At 38.7% G+C, this 24,698-nt stretch overlaps 1 protein-coding gene across 4 annotated transcripts in view; it reads right to left on the bottom strand.

Moving 5' to 3' along the window:
- Nucleotides 1-23,357, bottom strand: part of LOC133564395 (collagen alpha-3(VI) chain-like) — a 135,385-nt gene extending 112,028 nt beyond the window's left edge. Inside the window, exons 1-2 of one of the 4 annotated variants that reach the window (XM_061918657.1) lie at nt 23,151-23,357; nt 4,935-5,013 (exon numbers count right to left, since the gene is read on the bottom strand). In XM_061918657.1, coding sequence (XP_061774641.1) covers nt 4,935-5,013 — 79 coding nt within the window. In that variant the 5' untranslated portion in view covers nt 23,151-23,357. The remainder of the gene's footprint in view (nt 1-4,934; nt 5,014-23,150) is intronic. The other 3 variants (XM_061918656.1, XM_061918658.1, XM_061918659.1) reach the window with 3 other exon arrangements.
- Between the last annotated feature and the right edge of the window lie 1,341 nt (nt 23,358-24,698).

Genomic DNA, 24,698 nt, shown 5'->3' with positions numbered 1-24,698 from the left:
TACTTTAATTATTTCCAATATATTACTTAAGTGCACTATTTACAAAATACAAAAGTACTTCTTCAGCAGGTAAAGGATGAGACCAGGTGGATTCATCACTGTTTCAAATACAAAACATTCCTAAAACGTGAGACATGGTGATGGACACAAACATGTGCAAGACACATAAGTAGTAGTTGGTTAGCAATTGTTAAAAGAACAATGATTCACTCTGAAGGGAACATTATAAAGATCATTTTGGGGTATAAGTAATTACTGGAGGTGTAACAAAATAGACACATTTCAAAGGTGACACTTTGGTTCACTTTGAGGACAGTAACTAAACGCAAAACATAAAATTGCTTAGCTTTTGTGAAAACTGCTTGAAAGATTTTTAAAATTAATACCGTATTTTTCGGACTATAAGTCGCAGTTTTTTTCATACTTTGGCCGGGGGTGCGACATATACTCCGGAGCTACTTATGTGTGAAATTATTAACACATTACCGTAAAATATCAAATATTATTATTTATCTCATTCGCGGAAGAGACGAAGAAAATGTCAGCAATCGTCACACACACGTCAGCAATCGTCACATACACGTCAACCAATAAGAATTTGGCGGGGGAGGGTCATTGCAGAAGTGCATTGTGGGTCATGGAATGCTAACTGCTATATGCTACTGCCGTTGCTATTAAAGTGGCTCACTTCATCGTTGGCGGTAACTTATAAAAACTAAGTAGGGCTGAACAAAAATTGGACCAAAAAGGAAATCATGTACTGCAGATTATAAGCTGGACGTAGTGAAATATGCAGCAGAAAACGACAAGAGGAAGCGGCACATACCTTTGGAGTTGGCAGAGTTGCTTAGATGCGACATCAAGGAATAAGATTTCATTGGATTTATCGATTAGGAGTGACAGGTTGTTTGTTAAACGTATAGCATGTTCTATATGTTATACTTATTTGAATGACTCCATCCATCCATCCATCATCTTCCGCTTATCCGAGGTCGGGTCGCGGGGGCAACAGCCTAAGCAGGGAAACCCAGACTTCCCTCTCCCCAGGTATGTTAACATACCAGGCATGTTCTCAGTTGGTTATTTATGCATCATATAACTTACACTTATTCAGCCTGTTGTTCACTATTCTTTATTTATTTTAAATTGCCTTTCAAATGTCTATTCTTGGTGTTGGATTTTATCAAATAAATATCCCCCAAAAATGTGACTTATACTCCAGTGCGACGTATATATGTTTATTTCCTTCTTTATTATGCATTTTCGGCCGGTGCGCCGTATACTCCGGAGCAATTTATAATCCGAAAAATACGGCATAAAAAACTGAAACCTGCATGGACAATCCAAATTGTCCATGATATTACGAATTTCATCTTTTACAGCATATCGCTACTTTTATCATGTAAAATTACAAATACATTATTGTAATTTTTCTGGCAAAATTGCAGTGTTTTTTTCATCAAATTTGTAATTTATTGTCATGTAAGTAACTTACTGTCTTTGGAAGTTGTGTTTATCATCTTGTAAACTCATGAATGCAACACGTTTTGTCATATGTAGCATTTATCACAATTTCAGACTTTGTTCTTTAACTGCTTGCATCTTTTCCGAGGAGCAACGAAACTGACTTTGAAATTGACGAGAGGGAATCTGGCATGATCGATGGAGAACTTGTCTAGCTGTTCATTTCGAACACGGAAGATGACGACTTTGATGGATTTGTGGATGAGGATTGATCAAAAAATATTTTGATACACTGATAAATACTTCAATAAAGTACAATCAAACTCAGCTTTGCTCATGTTGCCTTTTTAAAACAGCGTCCATGCATGGTAGCGTATATTTTTTTTAAACTAGCGTATGTTTAACCATGCCTGCGCCCAAAAATACGCTGCGCCTTATTTATGCGTTAAAAACAGAAATAGCACCTGTAACTGACACAGCGCCTTTTAATACGGTGCGCCCTATGGTCGCAAAAATACGGTATAGTGGCTTCAATAATGGGAACCGGTTCTCAAAAAGGGATTCGAATCCATGGAATCGGTTCTTTTTTTATGGAAGCATCAGGAGAAACGGTTTTCGAACATCATCCCTAGAAATAAGTACCACATTTCTTGGGAAAAGAGGAAACAATATAAACCAGTAGATATTTTATTAACAAAGGTGTTGGGATGTGGCTTTTAATCACATGCAACTACAGTAAGTGTTGTATTAATATCAGGTCATATGTGATACAATAATGTTAATTTTGCTGATAAGAAGTAATGGTAGTATAAGTTAATCACAAAAATAGGTCATGTCAACATGTAATACAGCATCTTCCAGCACATGTTGACACATTAGTAGTAGCTTTGATGCTCGTCCCATTTTATTTCTAGATCCTCCTCCAGCCACAGGGGGACACAATTGACATTGGTGCAAACCTCTGACTTTCACTGGGCTGCATAGCCAAATCCACACCGCTCCATCCTGGATTAAATCAGCAGGGAGCTACCCTGAACAACTTGAGGAGAACGGCCAGCAATGTCTTCGCTCTTAGTTCAGAGCAATCCTGAACGCCGCCTGCAAACATCCACTAATCCACCACCTGAGCTGCTCCTTTCCACCTGTTAGCAACATCCCCTCTAGACCAATCCTTTGGTCGCTTAGCTGTGTGCATCAGAAATTCCAAACCTATCTGGGTGACCCCGTCACAATAAGACTTCCGTACTTACACTTCAATATCTTTACTGTTTACGCCGTGTACTTATTGCCTGAGTTTAGGAACTTTGACAGTGTAGTACTGTACATTAAGAACAACACACCGGTACTCAAAAGACTAACGGTCTGCCTGATTTACTAAAATCAAAATACCTCGCGTTAAACAGCGTGTGCAGACTGTGTTTATAATGAGGATTTTACGTGTACTATAAGGGGCATCATTACAGAGACATTCTCATTTAATGCACATTCATGTTATCATGCTCCTACCATTTTAATATATATATTTTTTTATCACTGAAAGTGCACTAATTGAAAATAGAATTATAAAATGACCTCGCTGAATAGGTGATGTGTCTAATATGTTTTTATTTTTGACGGTCCAAAATGTTGACATACATAGGACAGAGGATTCTTTCTGTTCAGTGCGAGCACTGATCTTGCAGCTGTGTTTGCCACTGTCGATTTGCTCGTCCTTCTCACACATGCTAAATAAAACGCAATATAGTGCTCAAGAAACGACAATTAGTGTTGATAAATCACATTGCACGCGCTAAATAATTATATTAGCATATTCTACTCCCAGTAATGTGGGTGTTTTGATGTCAACATACGTTTTGTATATTGTGCATACTGTATTCATGAAGACAGTGATGCAAAATGGACTGCACGCCTTATTCTGCTGATATGTATTACAAAGCACGCGCAATGTGATTTATCAACACTCATCACCGTTTTGGGAGTACTATTTTGCGTTTTAATTAGCACATTTGATTAGGATGAGCAAACTGACCCAGTTCCACACACGGCTTTAAGATAGGAGTACTCACGCTGCAAAGACATGGACAAAGATTCTTCTGTCCTACATGTACGTTGCAACATTTTTGGCCGGTCAGAAATTAAAAATATTTGACACATCGTCCATTGAGCAACATAATTTTATAATTGTACAGCTGCTCGATGACTTAAGGGGCTGATTAAAACAAATTAAAATTATGCGTTTTAGTGTCATTTAGTGAAGTGAAGTGAATTATATTTATACAGCACTTTTTCTCTAGTGACCCAAAGCGCTTTACATAGGAAAACCCACTATCTACATCTTTGAGCTACATTTAAACCAGTGTGGGTGGCACTGGGAGCAAGTGTCTTGCCCAAGGACACAACGGCCGTGACTAGGATGGCGGAATCAAACCTCGAACCCTCAAGTTCCGGCATGGTCGCTTTATCAACCGAGTCAGGCCGTCTCACGCAGGATTTAATGTTTGTTTAATGATGTTTGTTTTTTTACATAGACTATATCTTACTAACATATATCCTATATGACCTCTTGAAGTATGCATTTTCTACAATGTGAACACAATAGCGCAGCCTTCCTCTCATGCACCTTTAGCGGTAAGAAAAAAGGAGGTGTCAATGTAGATGCACTGCTCTACTGCTGTGAAAATGCCCATAAAAAGTGGTACATACATGTCTCATGCTTTTTTGAAAACATAGCAAAACTCCACCGGTAAGAGCATGATCACATAAATGTGTTGTAAATGAAAGTGTCTCCCTAGTGATGCCCTGTATAGCACACGCAAAATCCTCATTTAAATAAGGCGGTCTGCACCACTTATCAATTGCACACGCAGTGTTAGTAAATCACATGCAATACGCCCTCTAATTGTACTAGTAATAGTACACTATTTTATAACCAAATACAACATGTTTATGTTCTCAAAAGTCTGAAGTGTAAGTACCCAAGTAAAACACACTTATGTTCTAAAAAAAAGTCTAAGCGTAAATAACCCAAGTGCACCAATTAAGACACAGCATGAGCTTAAACGTGAGTGAGCACCACCAGCATTGTTGGGCTGCTCACAAAGTTAAACTATTTTTTTCAGGATCTAAGTTTTTTACTTTTGAAACCCTCCACCCAACCTGCTCCACTGCTTGTATGACACAGTACAAATTATGTGTCTGTCCCATACTTCAGTTTCTATAAGCATAAACTTCAAGACTACAGACACAAAAATTGTATTGTATGTGTGTGACACAAACAAATGTGGAATTGTCTAATAAGAGCAAATCTATAAATTAGCTTTTACCATTTGTTGGCTAAAAGGATCTATTGAGCGTAGTACTCATGTTAGAAGAAACTCCACTAAACATGAATGAAAACTTTGAACCTGATATGTACTATAAAAACTTAGGTCACCTGTATAATGTAACTGATATTATTCAGGTGAACTTACCTGCCTGAGCGTCGAGGGTTGGTAGAGCAAACAGGACACCCAGTAGGGCACATAGCGGTATCAATGCGTGCCTCCTCATCTTCACAAAACAAATAAAACATGAGGTTAGCATTGAATTGACAACACAAAAATGACATGTCAAACATCGCAATACAAAATCATCTTTCAAAAAAACATCAATAAATACATGTCGGCTACTACTTGCATTGTTCATAAAATGTTTTTTAAGACTGTCAAAATTAACGGGTTAACTCGTGGTTATTTACAACAAAATGATTGCATTACTGCGATGAGGTGGCGACTTGTCCAGGGTGTACCCCGCCTTCCGCCCGATTGTAGCTGAGATAGGCGCCAGCGCCCCCCGCGACCCCAAAAGGGAATAAGCGGTAGAAAATGGATGGATGGATGGATGATTGCATTAATCATGAATAAACTTAGATTAAAAATGCAATTTATTTTGACCGTACATGCTTTTTTACCACAACCGCTATACGGTCAGTGATCCGATGCATACGTCTACAAAAATGAGTTAAGACACACGGACTGGTTTGTTTGCTGGCAATTTTCACTCCAACATACAGACTTTGAAAGAACTTCGGATACATTTTTTAGGAAATTCCATGCAAATGAATGACATGCATTTTGAGTAAAACATTTAAAAACATTCCTGGATGACATTGTGACAATAAAATTGTATTTGTGTAAAATACTGGGAATCTAAATATTGGGATATTTTTCTTCAGCAAATTTTAATTACTCAAGTGAGTAATTACCTGTGGTTAATCATGATTGATCCAAATAAAAAATGTGATTAAAAAACATAATCATTTGTTTTTTGTGTGCACTTTAGGATTCCTTCATCAAATAACCGTTATGCTTTGATTAAGTTCATCCTTACAAAGATTGGAATTGTAAACCAAAAACATGCACCTGGGGATAGCTTGATTGGCAACACTAAATTGGCCCTAATCTGTGAATGTGAGTGTGAATGTTGTCTGTCTATCTGTTTTGGCCCTGCGATGGGGTGGCAACTTGTCCAGGGTGTACACCGCCTTCCGCCCGAATGCAGCTGAGATAGGCTCCAGCGACCCCAAAAGGGACAAGCGGTAGAAAATAGGTGGATGGATCATTGTTAGCGAGCTATATTTATTCAAACAGAGACAGTATGTAAAAAAAAAAAAATAACAATAAAGGTTTTCAATTAATTTTCTATTAGATTGGGGTAAAAACATATTTTATTCTCTACTAAGTAGCTAGCATTGTGATTCACAAGTGAGTCTTGTCCCTTTAAGAAATTACTCCTAATCGCAACTTATTATGGGCCTCAGCTATTAAGTTTGCGTGTACTAATAAATCAAAGCTGATCTACTAAACTTGTACCCAGAAGATTGTGTCTCTCAGGTGACCAGAATAAGGATCGAAATATATTCAGCATGTGTGTCTTTGTGAAAATGCAGAATAATATGCTGATCTTCAGAACGCCCACAATATTGGAAGGAAGAAATGCAAATTTCACACAGTGGGACTCATAAAGGCTGATCACTGTTCTGCAAATGCTATTTTGTGTTTAAAAAGTACAGTTGTACACACGGCTGTGAAAAACAGGCACTCCTGCTGCAAATGCAGAAGACGGAGAGAGATGTATACTTGTCAACATACCGTATTTCCTTGAATAGCCGCTGGACATGTAATATGCGCCTGCCTTGAATTACAGTGCCTTGAATTACAGCCGGACAAAACTCGCTCCCTAAATTAATAAGTGCTTGCTTACTTTTACCGCCAGGTCAAGTTTGTGACACCATGAGTGACCCTTCCCCTGCCTCATTTCAAAACGGCGGAGGAGTCGTTTTGCTTTTACTGTGTGTAAACCAGGGGTCTTGTTCCACAGCCATGCAGATCACACTAATGGTTGTGATATAAAACAACTTCAACACTCTTAATAATATGCGCCACACTCTGTGAACCCACACCAAACACATTTCTGGAGAACATATGCTCTGCAACACAACACCTACCCACAATGCAGCGCATTCACGACTCCTGGCTACACCTTCCATACACCCGCTGGCCCAAACCCACCCCCCCACCCTCCGTGCGTTGGTTGAGGTGGGCGGGGTTGGGGGCGCGTGTATAATAGCCAAGAGTCACGGATACATGGAATTTTGGGTAATCCCTATGCTGCGTTTAGAATGTGCCACAGAGCCAATGCTCTCCAGAAATGTGCTTGGTGAGGGTTCACAGAGTGTGGCGCATATTAGTAAGAGTTTTAAAGTTGTTTATATCACAAACATCAGTGTAAAGGGTATGGCTGTTGACCAAGTATGCATTGCAATCTCGTATAAGAAACAGCAAAATGCATGCGTCCGGCTGGCACGCAGACAGCATGGTATAAAAGTGAACGCGATGACATGCTGTAGAGCAGTGGTCCCCAACCACTAGGCCGCGGACACAGAATCATTTTTTATTATTATTTTTTTTTTATCACACTCAATTTTTTACTGCATGCCATTGATAAGCGCAGGGGTGAGAAGAGGTTTTAAAATTATTAGCGCCTGCTTACTTTTACCGCATGCTTTGAATAAGCGCAGGAGTGAGAAGAGGTTTTAAATTAATTAGCGCCACGGCGGCTATTCAAGTAAATACGGTATACAGAATATAAAAAAATATAATATATTATTATAATTTTATATTTTTTTTAGCTACTGCATTACTAAAAGAGCTGATCATAACCAAATAAATTGATGTGTTTTGGTGTCTTCTAGCTTTTTTGATGCCATCATTTTTTTCATAAAAGAGATATATTTTTATAGTATATCTCCTGTATAAAAAAAGCATTTTTCAAATTGGATTTTCTTGCGTTTGAATCATTCCAGACGAATTAATGCACTGCGATGCTGTAACGGTCCACCGCCTTCCAGAGGGCAACGTAGGGCGCTACAAATAGTTTCTGTTGTATAGAGATTGCGATTCTATATTGGAGAAAAGGTGTTACATTTTATGGCTGTATACGGCTACTTAAACAACATCGCACATAGGTTGAAGAGCACAATAACATGAATGTGGAGGGTACATAATGCATGTAGCAACCCACATAAACCTCATCTAAATAAGGCGGTCTGCACCACTTTTCAATTGCACACACAGTCTTAGTAAATCACACACAACATGCCTAATAATAGTACACGCAATTGTATAATTTGTACATGCTGTTTAGTGTGTGTATTTGTATCTCAGCAGATAAGGCCCTACTGTAAGTACATGAAGAGTTCATGTGCAAAAACTCTTGTTTTAAGTAAATCAATGTTTTTGTGAAGATTTTCATGACACAGCCATCCTGCTGGTATTTGGTTAAAACGGAATTGTTTTCTTACATCCAAAATGATAGTCTCGATTTGAAAAATACACATTTATTACAAAAAGAGAAGTTTGATAATTTTGTACAAATGTAAACGTTTCTTTGCAAAAACAGATTAATCCTATATGATGCCAGCCTGGCCTTAAAATGAGTGAAAACAGATAATTTTTTTTCAGAGGAATGCTTATTCCATCATTGTAATGAATTAATTTAATCCAAACAAACACCTTCTTTGGGGAAAGGGTTTACATTGAGAGCTGCATCACAAGACAACAACAGCAGAGTAGACACTGTAGTACTTCCTACTACATATGCTGCACTTTATCTACACAGGCAATAGATGGCATTTCCCCCAACTATATATATATATATATATATATATATATATATATATATATATATATATATATATATATATATATATATATATAGGGCTATCAACGTTAACGTATGTGATTAATAAAACAAAATTATTGCGTTATCATAAATGAATGAAGATTAATCACAATGTTTGTTTGCTCGGACAGTTATCGCGTCACACGCCATAATGATGTTAGTTAGAGCGGTGTGCTCTGCACCCAATTTCGCTTCAAAACAAACTCTGACAGAACTTAAGCTAAAACTGAGGCAATTGGGTAAAAAGCAACACACTTTCTTATCATCAGCCCACATCAAGTTTAAAATACAATCATCAAGTAAAACATGAACGTGATGGCGCCGCCAGCATGAATGCTACATCAACATCAAACAGAGGACAGGCTGAGTTTACCTTCGCTTACTACAGATAAATTAAACATTGCCTTTTTACTAAATGGACAGCCACCACTTGAAGGTCACCTAGCATTTGTGAAGATCTATTGCTGCAAAATGTCTTTCACGTTGCCAACTACCATCGCAGTTTGTACAAAAAAGAGATCAGCGCTGTCATCTGAAAAGGTAAGCATCCGGTTAAACTTAGGAAAAGTTAATATAGATGTAAATCGCGCGTGTAAAGTTTTTTATGGGTGTGTTTCCTACATTATCTAATAATATACATCTGCACCTTGTTTGCTATATTATTGCAAATACTTTCAAAATGTGCACTTAATTCTTACTGTATTTACTGTCACCAGGTTTTGAGCAAATCAATGACTTGCAGTCAAGTAAAACATTTACAAACATTCCTGTATGACATATATATACATGTATATGTTAGTGGGGTTTCTTTAGTGAGCAATATGTTGTAATTATAATATTGTTTTGTTTTCATAACGCTTTACTTCTGTTACTGTATGTAAAAACCTGCACTATAACGTAATTTCTCCATTGTGGGATAAATAACGTCTGTCCTACCATATCCTTTATACACGCACATGCACAAGCAAACACAAATAGATAGCTCGGCCCCCAGTCAAATTATTTTAACCCAATGTGACCCCCGAGTCAAAACGTTTGGGGTAAGGTCTCTGGTGGTACTCACAACTCAAATTCCCGAAACGGTGTTTATAGTTTTTGCACATGAACTCTTCATATACAGTAAATACACTTGTCAAACAAACACTTCCTTCATTTAAACCTTTACACCACCTGGGGCCAAAGAACCGACCTCTGGGATACGATAATAGACCTGCACAAGACTGTAATTGGCTGTTAAATAAAGCTACCATAAAAATGATGAACTTTGCATATCTTCGTACTCAATAAGCAGTGGATGAAATACTTACAGTATTTTACGTCTGTGTGTGTGTGTGTGTGTGTGTGTGTGTGTGTGTGTGTGTGTGTGTGTGTGTGTGCCTGTGTGTAATGTTTGTGCACATTCTAAAGAAACCGGTGGCACTGTTATTATTTAAAATGAGCAACAGAAGCATTTTAGAGCATAGTCGTTAAAACGTTTTTGTTGTAAATATACATGCTACCAGTACAAGCACAATAGTACCTCGGCTTACGAGTTCTGCATCTAACAGTTTGTAAGGTATGATGTGTCCCTGTGCAATTTATTTTGCTTTGGGTTGCCAGCAAAAAAATAGGTTAGGATCTACTTTCAGATCCACATTCCTAGTTGGCATAGCCGCCCAACATCAGGTGTTTCACTCACAAGCATTAACCAATATCTTGCATTAGCTAATAGCTCGAAAGACACAATTTAGTTTTTCCAAGCATGGGAAGGAAAAAAGTGAGTGTGAGAAGAAGTGGATGATATTTATTGAATTATAAAATAAATCATCACAACCATGATTGAGGTGAGCGTTAAGCTAGTTACCTAAGTGAAGCGTCTGAGTGTAGCACTTTAAAATTTGTACCATAGTGAAATAAAACAAGTGGATAAAGGATATAACAACGCAAGCCAAATCAGTATATAAATAGCGGAAATTTATCCATGAAAATATGGAATAGCTGCTGATGGTGTGTTTGACGTATAGCATTAGCTGTAAGAAGATACCCTAGAAGTTCTCTCTCCAAGATAAATGCAGTACAATTCAACTCGTAAGTCAGGACTCCACTGGATAAGTAATTGCTTAGTGTGTACGACTTGTTTGTAAAATCTATATTCTGTTTCTTTTCTCTTTTTAGTGGTTCATGGACAATGTGCACCAAACATTGTTCATAAGGAATTGATTGGTACATAAGATTTAGCTGAAAGTCCTTAAGACACACGTATTTGACACGACCGGATATATAACAATATCCATACATGGGAGAAAAAATAATAATAATACAACTACTAAGGTCTAAACAATAAAATGACCGCCTATACGACATACAGTATACCCAGATCTGAAACAGAAACCTAATTTTAATTTTTACAATAAAACACGTACACCCTCACATAGTTATAACCTTATCTCACAACTACTTGTTTAAAGGGATACACTTATAAAATGCAAATGCTGCAATATATGATTAATGAAATGCTTGCGTAAAGAGGCTTGTAATTATAAAGTGCCTACGCTAGGGTGTGTAAAATACAAAATACCAGCTTTAAAATAGTTTTTAATTATTTCAGACCATGCACTCCACAATAAACAGCTACACATGTGTTGATGATAAAGTGCATGTACAAAACCTATAATTTATAAAGTGACTAATTTAGTTTTAATCATTCATACTAAAAATCTATAGCAGGTATAGAAGACTTGTCCATACTACAATACACAGTTAAAAATGCGGCACTCTCCAACTGGTAATTTACTACAACCTACGTATGACGTTACACTGTAAACCATTTACAAATAATATGAATGCATCACAGCTGTTACTATAAGTTGTAAGCTATAGGTCGACTGTATTAAAGGAGCACAATACAGTATTTGCCAAATAAATACATAATTATCAAATTAAAAAAATGGATCATATCAAAACAAATGTTGTACTCGTAAATACACATTTACGTAATAAATATAAATAATACATTAATAAATACACATTAAAACAGCGAACACCAATCTTGTGTAACGTCTCCTACACAAAAGTTATCTTGAGTACATTAAATATCAGAACAGTTTCGAGCATCAGGAAGAAAAATAGCTTTCACTTATCTTTCTTAAGTCAACTTGTTGGAATACAACAGGATGAACGACTAACTTGTGTTGAATAATACTCAAGCAATTCGGTATATTATTTTGCTTTTAAATGTCATGTATTTAAGCATTACTTCCCGTATATATTGGGGCCTGGTACAAAAAAACAATCATATGCCGTCTTCTTCTTTTTCCTTTGCATTGATTGGTGCGCGATAGTACTCCTTCAAGCCATTGGCTGCCCAAACAAAACAGGAACATAACAGGCAGAGATAACTCTCAAAGGAACTATGTCGACGTAAAAATTATTATTTTCTTTTGAAAATATACTTACGTTGAGGTAAAAGTCACCCCTAACAAAAAAGTAAAGTATAAACATAAAATACGACTTGAGTACAGTAATAAGATATTTCCAAAGTCAGCACACATTTTTAGTAATCATACAGGAAAAAAAAATATTAAAATGCACTCTTAGAAGAATTACATATTTACAGAACATAACATACTACCACCAACATGATGTGTTGCCACACACACAATACTACAAATAAAGTACTCGAATAATCTCAAATAGGTGAATCAAATACATCAATGAAGTGGTCTGTAATAACCATCCATCCATCCATTTTCTACCGCTTATTCCCTTTCAGGGTCGCGAGGGGCGCTGGCGCCTATCTCAGCTACAATCGGGTGGAAGGCAGTGTACACCCCTGGACAAGTCGCCACCTCATTGCAGGGCCAACACAGATAGACAGACAACATTCACACTCACATTCACACACTAGGGCCAATTTAGTGTTGCCAGTCAACCTATCCCCAGGTGCATGTCTTTTGGAAGTGGGAGGAAGCCAGAGTACCCGGAGGGAACCCACGCATTCACGGGGAGAACATGCAAACTCCACACAGAAAGATCCCGAGCCTGGATTTGAACCCAGGACTGCAGGAACTTCGTATTGTGAGGCAGACGCACTAACCCCTCTTCCACCGTGAAGCCCGTCTGTAATATTAAATTCCTATTTATAATTTTGAAGAAATGTAGTTATTCATCATTAGTTATTTTTTAGTTTGTTGTCATTGTGCATGATCTCTAATCGTCCTCTAGGTGGTGGTAGACAAGCACTACAGCCTCTTTAGTACCACAAGATATTGCACATGCAATGGTAGGTTGAGGTAATATATATTGTAGTATAACTTCTTACATTTACAAATGTCTTTAATAGGAAAATTGAACTAATTAGAAAGGAGATCAAAGACAACACATCCCAGCTACAACTGGGTTTTATTAACACATACGAATGTATATACGACGGATATTGCCCTCTAAAATAGTCTCTCTCTTTTTGATGAAATAACAGAGGAATTGCTACGGCGTGTAAATGGGATAAAACAAACAACATTTTTATTTGACCCACTTCCTGGGAAACTTACCAAGGAGCTTTTTGTAATATTAGGTCCATCAGTGCTAAATATTATAAACTTATCACTTTCCTCTGGCACTGTTCCCCTAGCATTCAAAAAAGTGGTTATTCAAAAGACCTAACCTCGATCCTGACCTCATGGTAAACTACCGGCTGGTGTCCCACCTTCCGTTTATTTCGGAAATCTTTGAAAAAATTGTTGCACAGCAGTTAAATGAACACTTAGCGTCTAACAATGTCTGTGAAACCTTTCAATCCGGTTTCAGGGCAAATCACTCTACGGAGACAGCCCTCGCAAAAATGACTAATGATCTATTGTTCACGATGGATGCTGATGCGTCATTCATGTTGCTGCTTCTTGATCGTAGCGCTGCTTTCGATACCATCCATCCATCCATCCATTTTCTACTGCTTATTTCCTTTCGACTGTTGATCATAATATTTTATTCGAGCGAATCAAAACACGTATTGGTATGTCAGACTTAGCCTTGTCTTGGTTTAACTCCTACCTTACTGAGAGGATGCAGTGCGTCTCCCATAACAATGTGACCTCAGACTATGTTAAGGTAACGTGTGGAGTTCCCCAGGGTTCGGTTCTTGGCCTTGCACTCTTCAGCATCTACATGCTGCCGCTAGGTGACATACGCAAACACGGTTCTAGTTTTCACTGTTATGCTGATGACACCCAACTCTACATGCCCCTAAAGCTGACCAACACGCCGGATTGTAGTCAGCTGGAGGCGTGTCTTAATGAAATGAAACAATGGATGTCCATTAACTTTTTGCAACTCAATGCTGAGAAAAGGGAAATGCTGATTATCGGTCCTGCTAGACACCGACACCTATTTAATAATACCACCTTAACATTTGACAACCAAACAATTACACAAGGCGACTTGGTAAAGAATTTGGGTATTATCTTCGACCCAACTCTCTCGTTTGAGTCACACATAAGAGTGTTACTAAAACGGCCTTCTTTCATCTCCGTAATATCGCTAAAATTTGTTCCATTTTGTCCACTAGCGACGCTGAGATCATCATCCATGCGTTTGCTACGTCTTGGCTCGATTACTGGAACGTATCATTTCCGGGTCTCCCTACATTAAACATTACAGTTGGTACAAAATGTGGCTGCTAGACTTTTGACAAGAAAAAGAAAGTTTGATCATATCACGCCTATACTGGCTCACCTGCACATATATATATATATATATATATATATATATATATATATAATGTAGTAACAGACACGTTCATAACAATATGTCCAATATTTAATGTGTTTTGATAATTTTAATATTTTCCGGGACTGATATTTTTCCGGGTGTTGATATCTGTCTGACTGGCAGCGCACGTCTGACTTCTGGTAACATGCATGTTCCGGTATCAAACACCAGTGTGTTTTCGAGTCATGACAGACTTAGTAACAGACAACGAAGATGACTATTTTTGGACAAATGAGAGTTTACAACCTTATACTTTTAAAGCTAAATAGCTGCTTACAGAAGCGAGCATGAAGGAAGAGTGAGATGTTGAAGCAGAGGGAAGCCGGTAAAGGGGAATGAAAGCATTGTTGACGCTACAAATATGGAACTTGAAGCCAAGGTAGATCAACATAAATGGATTGCTTACCCAAAATCAACAGCAAGCATCCCCGGTTAGCTGGACCAGACAAACAACTGTTCATCGAGTGAGTCACTTTAATAGCGATCATGATACATGCAGCACACAATGCGTGTTAGTACAATTACAGTACATGCGCTGTCTGGCTTGCTCAGCAGTGTACAAACAAAAGTGCGGGCTAACTTCACAGATATTTTAGTATGATTGTTCATGTTTTTTCAGTCAGTACAAATATCGCAGTGTTGTGCGCTAATGTGTCACTATGACAGAAAAACAGTTCCTTAATGTTCACTCTTACAATAACAATGTCGCTACAGTTTGGTTATTGTACAGGATACGGAACATAAATTAAGTATTGTTGACTTTTTTTAATGCATTTTTAAAGTGATTTAGGGGTAGAATTAATTGCTCCGATTAGCTGCTTTATTAGCTGCTGAGAACGAGCCGATTTGTTTATATTAGAAAGTGAAAAAAAAAAAAACTTTTGTCTTCTTGTCTCTAATAATGATTGTGAATGGTAGGCAACATTCCAAAAAAATCCAGTTCCGCTTTAAGTACGGCTTGGCAAAATGCCCCCCAAAAATTATGACAACATTTTTTTTCATATCATAAGACCATGATTGATATCACAATTTTATGTTTTTTCATTAAAGGCGAATTGTCGTGTGCAGCATTATACAGAGTACTGTTGCATCCCTACTGTTTACTGCTGCTGTATCTTGTAGCAGACATTTACACCATGTTTGATCAAGTCAATAATATATGCCAAAAGATGAAAACTGTTATTTTGTTCATATCTATGATTGTGTAAGTGTTGTGTTACTAGAGTTGCAATGGTTAATGTAACTCACACTATAGTATTAGCGCCACAGTTTTAGCGCTACGGTTTTAGCGCCAACATTTTAGCGTCACTGTTTCGCGTCACGGTTTTGCTTCTTTTTTGGTACATTTTGTCGGGGTAAAGAGAACATTTGTTTTTCTTCTCAAAGTTATTTTGTTATTTCTCTTGTCATCACAAACTTCATTCTGTAAAAAAAAAAGTATCATGGTGTACTGAATACTATAAGAATTTGTTTTCAAGTTACATTTACTAAATATCACTTTCACATGGTAAATTAATATTTGTATTCTTTAATTATTTGTATAGATCAGTGCTTCTCACGGGAAGTTTGGCAATCGACACGCGGTGATCCAGATTGTAGAGTTTTTATAAAACTCAGATAATTAAGCTAATATTTAACGAATTTGAGGTACTGTTAATTAATGTGTACCGACACGATACACACGATTATATCAGGGCGAAAATGACTTTATCCATAAAACAAAAAATTTAAACAAAAAGTGTCTGCAGACTTTTATAGTACATGTTACAGCAGAGGAGTTGAATAAGAGCAAACACATAAACAACTGATTCAAAAATATTTATATATAAAAATTGTTGCTGTGAGTCCGTATTCAGGGCAGTATGACTGGGCACTACAAAGTGAGTTGCAGCAGGCAGTTAGACTAAGGTCTGTCACTGAAGTCGCTGCTCCTTCTCTGTTTTGTTTCAACTTCTATGTTAGTGTTAGCCATACTTCTTTGTTTATTCTTCTGTGTGAGGGGGAAGAGGCACAATGCTGTTTGAACAATAATTACGTTGTGACTAGCTTGACTTTCGCTATGATGGACAGGGATAGTCGTGCGCACACACAGATAAAATAATAAAGGCGGATTTTTCGTGGCAGATGGGTTAGTGCAGGGGTGTCAAACTCAAATACAGAGTGCGCCAAAATTTAAAACTGAACAAAGCCGCGGGCCAAGGTTGAACAAATTAACCTTTTAATAGGGACCCAAACAAGTTTTGCAATGAATATTGAACAAGCAAGGCTTAAATAGGGTAGCACGGTGAAACCAGGGTTAGTGCATCTGCCTCACAATACAAAGGTCCTGAGTAATCCTGGGTTCAATCCCGGGCTCGGGATCTCTCTGTGTGGAGTTTGCGTGTTCTCCCCGTGACTGCGTGGGTTCCCTCCAGGTACTCGGGCTTCCTCCCATGGAACAGGCAGAGCTTATATAATGTAATATTGTAAAATCAACTTTCAAAAAACAAACGAAAAAACATCAGTGGTGTATTAAATAAAATGTAATTAAAAAAATAAATGCCTCTTTTCTATTTGCAGCCTTCTGAGGTAAATATCAACATTAACTTTTTCCACAGGCTAATAAATTCGAAAATAACATAAAAATTAGGTGGGCGGGGTTTGGTGGTAGCGGTTGGTGTATATTGTAGCATTCCGGAAGAGTTAGTGCTGCAGGGGGTTCTGGGTATTTGTTGTGTTGTGTTTATGTTGTGTTACGGTGCGGGGGTTCTCCCGAAATGAGTTTTGTCATTTTTGTTTGGTGTGGGTTCACAGTGTGGCGCATATTTGTAACAATGTTCAAGTTTTTTATATACGGCCACCCTCAGTGTGACCTGTATGGCTGTTGACTGAAAGCCGCATTTATTATGCGAATTGGCCAGCACGCTGTTTATATGGAGGAACAGAGGACGTGACGGCATGTTGTAGAGGACAGTGCCTTTAAGGCACACTCCCAATATTGTTGTATGGGTGGAAATCGTGAGAATGGTTGCGAAAGGTGATTTTAGGGAAGTGCTCTAAACTTTGGGAGTCTCCCGGGAAAATCGGGAGGGTTGGCAAGTATGAGTATTAGCGGTGAATGTGGTGTTACCGGCGGGCCAGCTCTAATGTTAATTTGATATTGCCTCAAGGGCCAAATGAAATTAAACGGCGGGCCAAATCTGAGCCGCGGGCCAGAGTTTGACACCCATGGGTTAATGCGTCTGCCTCACAATACGAAGGTCCTGAGTAGTCCTGGGTTCAATCCCGGGCTCTGGATCTTTCTGTGTGGAGTTTGCATGTCCTCCACGTGACTGCGTGGGTTCCCTCCGGGTACTCCGGCTTCCTCCCATCTCCAAAGACATGTACCTGGGGATAGGTTGATTGGCAACACTGAATTGGCCCTAGTGTGTGAATGTGAGTGTGAATGTTGTCTGTCTATCTGTGTTGGCCCTGCGATGAGGTGGCGACTTGTCCAGGATGTACCCCGCCTTCCGCCCAATTGTAGCTGAGATAGCCACCAGCCCCAACCCCGCGACCCCAAAGGGAATAAGCAGTAGAAATGGATGGATGGATGTGCTGTTCAGTATTCAAAACCGAGAAGTGTTTACTCCTGTGGTCTCTTCTAACAGACATGTCCGTCATGTTTGATCGAGGAGGTAATATACGCTGAGAGCTGATCACCTTGATCAAACTCAAATTAATCACAATCATCGATCACGATCATATAATTGCCCAGCCCTAGATATTAGCATGGTGGAATGAAACTGTACATTTTATTAATGTTTTTGTGAAACACTTATCTGTAGAATTTTTTCGCTCCATAATACTGTAAAATATTACATCCTAAGTATCAAAGACAGATATCTCTCAGGGGTGTAACCAACTTACTTTGGGCCAATATTGTTAGCATGAAATAGTGCCGCAACAATCATCAACATATCCATCATAAAGAGTGTTGAAGGATGATATCATTCCAGATTAATCAATGAATAATTGTTCAACTGCACGCGCTTGATTAATTCAATTCATTTGTCGTCATGAAAAATATAAAAACTAAAAGCTTTCTGAGATCATGTTCCAAGTTTCCAAACATTTCAGCTACGTCATGGAAACCAAGTATGAGAGGGAACCATTAAGTCCAACATTTTGATTTGTCTATTTTCTTCTAATGAACCATTGACACAATACTGTTATCCACTCCAAAGTACAATCATACACAGACACAATATTGTCAACCCATGCCACAACACCAGCATCAAATGCCACAATACTGGAATATACAGGCACAACACTGATGCGATACAAGCATCCACTGCCACGATAGTATCATCCACTGCGACAATAGTATTGTCCACTGCCACGATACTGTCATCCACTGCCACAATACTGTCATCCACTGCCATGATAGTATCATCCAATGCCATGATAGTACCATACACTGCTACAATACTGTCATCCACTGCCATGATAGTATCATCCACTGACGCAATACTGTCATCCACTACCACAATAATGTCATCCACTGCCATCATATTATTATCCACTGACGTAATACTATCCTCCACTGCCACTATACTATTATCCACAGCCACTGTACTATCATCCACTGCCACCATACTGTCATCCACTGCCATGATAGTATCGTCCACTGCCACAATACTGTCATCCACTGCCACGATACTGTCATCCACTGCCACAATACTGTCATCCACTGCCACAAAAGTATCATCCAATGCAACCAAAGTATCATCCATTGCCACAGTACTGTCATCCACTGCCATGATAGTATCATCCACTGACGCAATACTGTCATCCACTACCACAATAATGTCATCCACAGCCATTATATTATTATCCACTGACGTAATACTATCCTCCACTGCCACTATACTATCACCCACTGCCACCATACCGTCATACACAGACACCATATTGTTGGCATCCCCGGCCATGATACCAGAGTTCAATGCCACAATGTTGCACGTGATATCACGTCCAGTTGCAGACTGGGCATTGGCTCAAACACGTGGGGCTTGATTTACTAAGCTCCAAATACCACACGCTAAACAGCATGTGCAATTTTCAAAATTGCGTGTACTATTAGTGAGTCTGCTGCGTGTGATCTACTAACACTGTGTGTGCACATCAAAAGTGGTGCCTATCACCTTATTTATTGAGGATTTGATGTGTACTTTACGGCACATCACCATGGAGAAACTCATTATCATTTATTGATCATTTACTTTATCATGATCCTACCTTGGTGATTGCTATGTTTTCAAACCTACAGGAGACATATATCACTTTTTGGAGAATTTTAGAAGCAGTCCAAAGTGCATCATTACGGAACTCACTTTTTTTTTTCCAGCGCTGAAGTTGAACTCAGGCTGCTGCTACTGTGCTCAAGCTGCAAAACAATGCATCCTTTAAGATGTTTTTTGCATATTGGAGATTTGTAATAATATGTATGTGTCATTTGTCTGTCTTTGCTGCGTAAGCACCAAAGTGTGTCAGTTTGCGGATACTTTTCAGACGTGCTAAATGAAAAGCTATGTAGTTCTTGCAAAACGGTGATAAGTGTTAATAAATCACTTTGCATGTGCTGTGTAATATATATGCATCTCTCCCCCCAGTGTTGTGGGCGTTCTGATGATCAGCATATATTCCACGAATTAATGAGGACAGAGATGCTCACCTAACAGAGGCAATATCCTTTGCACACACTTTGTGTGTACTATCAAGTTTGCAAATGCTTTACTACACGCAACCCCTTGATGGGCAAACAGGAATTATTGTAGTGGTGTGCCTATATGTAATGAAGCATGACATTTTCCTTGACCACAAAGCAACCATGTCTGATAGAAAGCGCTAAAAAGTAAGACTCCACTTACAAAACGTGCTAGCCCGATGCTAATTTACATCAAGTATGCCATTTACTGTTCAGCATTAGTGATTTTACATGGCGATTTCAGCACCTACAAATTTGGTAATGAAAACTACAACTAAACTGCACATTAAAATCAAACAGTTAGTGTGTAATAAGTACATTACTTATAGCATAAACACTTTGTGGGGCTCAACAAAAGACACAGCAGACAAATTCAATTTAATGGCAAAGACTACTACCTGACTATGGTAACACACCGAGTACAAACTGAAATGAATGCATACTTGCAAATGATGCTCAGAACTGGGGTTGTACGGGATATTGGCACCAAAAAAGTACCGTGGCACCAATTCATTAAAAACAGTACTATACTGCCTTTAAAAAATACCACTACTTTTTTCTCACCTGAATGCTGCCTTGCAGCGGTGACGTGCAAAGCTGAGGCGCATGTTGAGTGTATCAACACCCACACAGAGCGCATACAAGCAGAAACTCCGGCGAGGAAGAATGTCAAAAAAATGAAATTCTACTGGTTAATTAAGAGGGTGCTTGATGCGCAATATGAAGGTGTTTGGGCTTCAAAAACTATAAAGGTTAAGTTTTAAACACGGAAATGACGCGCGCGCGGCCATAAACATGCCTCACCATACTTCAAACTTCCATCCATCCATCCATTTTCTGCCGCTTATTCCCGTTCGGGGTCGTGGGGGGCGCTGGCGCCTATCTCAGCTACTATCGGGCGGAAGGCGGGGTACACCCTGGACAAGTTGCCACCTCATCGCAGGGCCAACACAGATAGACAGACAACATTCACACTCACATTCACACACTAGGGCCAATTTTAGTGTTGCCAATCAACCTATCCCCAGGTGCATGTCTTTGGAAGTGGAAGGAAGCCGGAGTACCCGGAGGGAACCCACGCATTCACGGGGAGAACATGCAAACTCCACACAGAAAGATCCCGAGCCTGGATTTGAACCCAGGACTGCAAGACCTTCGTATTGTGAGGCAGACGCACCAACCCCTCTGCCACCGTGAAGCCCTACTTCAAACTTAAGCAAACATTTAAAGGACAAGAAACCAGACCTGCACAAGAAATTTAAAGAGCGACAAGTACTGACGTAGTTAACTTGTTCCCCTGCTGCGCACATATAAATACGCAGACGAAATTGGTTGGCGAGTTGTCTATTACTAGCGCTCTCAAAACAGCCCACGTAGCATAAATGATAGCGAGTGAGTTGATTGAATTTGGTAACAAATTCAAACGATTTGTGTTTTATCTTTAACAGTGTGTGTTTTACCTGCTACATGTCTTATATGTGTACTTTTAGTACTTATAGTATTGTTTTTAGTATTTACTAATTATTGTATTTGTCTTATAGCACACACTAAGAGCTGCAACCATAAATTATGGTTGTTTAATACCTTTTAATTTTTCTTATAATCTTCAAAAATTGTTTTTTGACTGCAATTAGAAACTTATGTTTAATGTATCGTAAGAATGCTAAAATGAACCAAATGTTTTTTTTTGTGGTCCTCGTTATTTTGAAAAGTACCAAAAAGCATCTAAATAAATTACATTTTGGTACAACTACCACGTGACCCCAAAAGGGACACGCGGTAGAAAAAAGATGGATGGATGGCCCACTCCCGTACCAAAATATTGTCATTGAGACAACCCTACTCAGAAGTGTAAGAAAGGACATCACAGTTAATATTAAACTCACTAAATTAACATTTTAAAAATATATATTTTAACATTAAACAAATTAACATTTATCATCGCATAACAGTACCAAAATCGGTATTGACCTAAGTGTAAAAGGTACCCATTTCTAGACAAGATAGCAGCATCCACTGCCATGATCCAAGGGGCTTTCGAATGAATGTATATGATGTATATGAACTAGGAGCACAGAGCTACAATATCTGAGGTGAGGCAGCAACAAGATGAGCTCCCTAATCCTTCACAAAGTGTTTGTTTGTTTGTCAGCATGACAGCAATATACTTTGTTTCTATTATTATTATTATCTCTCTCTCTCTCTCTCTCTGTCTCTCTCTCTCTCTCTCTCCTCTCTCTCTTTATAAATATATATATATATATATACATATGTATATATAGATATATGTATGTATAATATATGTATGTATATATATATGTATATATATATATATTAGAAAACCTTAAAGCAGTAAAAAAAATGCATGTACTTGAAGTATTAGCTAAGTTGCAGTAAAGAAGAAGATTGATGTGTCACACCTGGTTCTCATGTCCATAACCCCCCCCCCCCCCCCCTTCACCCCGCCCCCCACGCCACCCCACTTCCCTCCTAGCCTCCCACCCATCTGGCTTGTTATGTGGAAAAGAAAAGATTCTTCACACTTTTCCATGCTTGCTCTGCTTTGAGAAAGGGTGTGGTTTTACAGCCGTGTAAGCATCTTACGTATTTGGTAATACTGCAAACAACTTCTTTTGTAGCATAGATGAAATTTTATATAAATTGACTTTACAATGTTATTCATTTTTGGAGTTGCATAAAGATCAAAAGCAATGTAGTACTTCATGAAGATAAGAAGTTGTGTAATATTTCATTAAGATAAGAAGTAATGTAGTATTTCATGGAGATAAGGTATGTAGTATTTAATGAAAAAAGTTATGTAGTATTTCATGTTAAACTTAAGGTTTGCCGCCTGAGTGCAAGACTGTGATTAAAGTGTGTATTTAAAAAGTATCTGAAAGCATGCGTTCTTTCAACATTCCTGAAGATGCAGTAAAAACACATTTATACATTTTGCAACATGACAACGTTGTAAAGGCGTATGCAAACTTACCCTGAGCCGATGCAGTGACACTCCACACTCTTGCTAGCTGGAGAAGTACGTTTCAGAAGGAAAAGACAGCAAAATGACTTTTGCTCATTATCCTCCTGACCTCCACTTGCAGGCAGATGAGCAAGACAGTGATAGCAGAAGGCTGAGAAAGAGACAACCTCCCAAAATCGACCCAGAGGATCTGTGGCGCTGCACTCAGGGATGGGATGGAACAAATTTCCAAACTCTTAAAATTCTTCCTCCTCCTACTTTGTGTGTAGGAAAACTGGAGGGGGAGAGAAGGGACCGACTGACTAAATGAAAAGCAGACAACTTGCATGACGTTTTGCTTTTTGCTCTGAGCTGTAAAGAAAATGAAGAAATCGGTTGTATGAAAATCTGTTACCATACTTTTTCCTACTTTTGTACATTTGTAGTATCTTGTACTTCAAATGTAATCATTAAGTACGTGTGAAATAGCAAAGGGCTAAGAATGGTATGTCATCAATACATTTGACAAGTAGTACAAGCAAAGAAGCCCTGCGATGAGGTGGGGACTTGTCCGGGGTGTACGCCGCCTTCCGCGCGATTGTAGCTGTGATAGGCACCAGCCACCCCGCGACCCCAAAGGGAATAAGCAGTAGAAAATGGATGTATGGATGTTCTGTTCGGTATTCAAAACCGAGAAGTGTTAACTACTGTGGTCTCTTCTAACAGACATGTCCGTCATGTTTGATCGAGGAGGTAATATACGCTGAGAGCTGTAACAAATGGCAAGAAAGAAGCATTAGTTACCAGTATGTTTCTAACCCCCATTATTTGGTGGAACGGACGTTGTGCAGCGATTATAAAACAGCAAGACAGCCACGCCTCCTTCGTATCGCAACAACAGAGCCCACATACATTGAAAACAGTGCTAATAGTGCAATTAGTCAGACAGTCGCAGATGTAGCAGCACTAATATTACGGCTGGTCTCAGAACATTGACAATGGGTCAGAAACCCAAAATGTATGAGATAGTGATCGGACATTGCTTTGATATATGGGAGAACCAAAACCTAAAAAGTGGCAACACCCCAGACTAGAACTGGATCTAAGGTATTGCGGTTGCGACGCATAGGTTCATGTATTGTTTTAGTAAGACCACAAGCGCCAGCTATAGTCAGAAGCATCACGTTGGGAGAGTTTAATGGGGTATACATGAGATTATTAAAAACGCCTTTGATAATTTTATAATCTGCATGAGTCAAAATGTCAGCAACAAACTCAGACAATTCTCTGTGTAAGTCTGAATAAGGCCCAGGAAGGTGATAGATTTAACTATCAGATACCAGACAAGTGGGACTACAGACCTTATAGTCAGAACCTGAAATGAATTACAATTATTACTTAGGCTAGGCCTAAGGTTAGCGTCAGAGATTAGAGCAACCCCTCCACCTTCTTTGAAGGGAACTAGCACCATTGAATATGTATAGCTCTTGTAGAGGAGATGCCTCATCAAGCGGAAATAAATCATTTGGTTGCAACCAAGTATCAATGAAATGATAATATGTGCTAATCACATCAATA

Source organism: Nerophis ophidion, linkage group LG13, assembly GCF_033978795.1.
Source record: "Nerophis ophidion isolate RoL-2023_Sa linkage group LG13, RoL_Noph_v1.0, whole genome shotgun sequence".
NCBI classification, from domain to species: Eukaryota; Metazoa; Chordata; class Actinopteri; order Syngnathiformes; family Syngnathidae; genus Nerophis; species Nerophis ophidion.
This window is presented reverse-complemented; position numbering and strand designations above follow the sequence as displayed.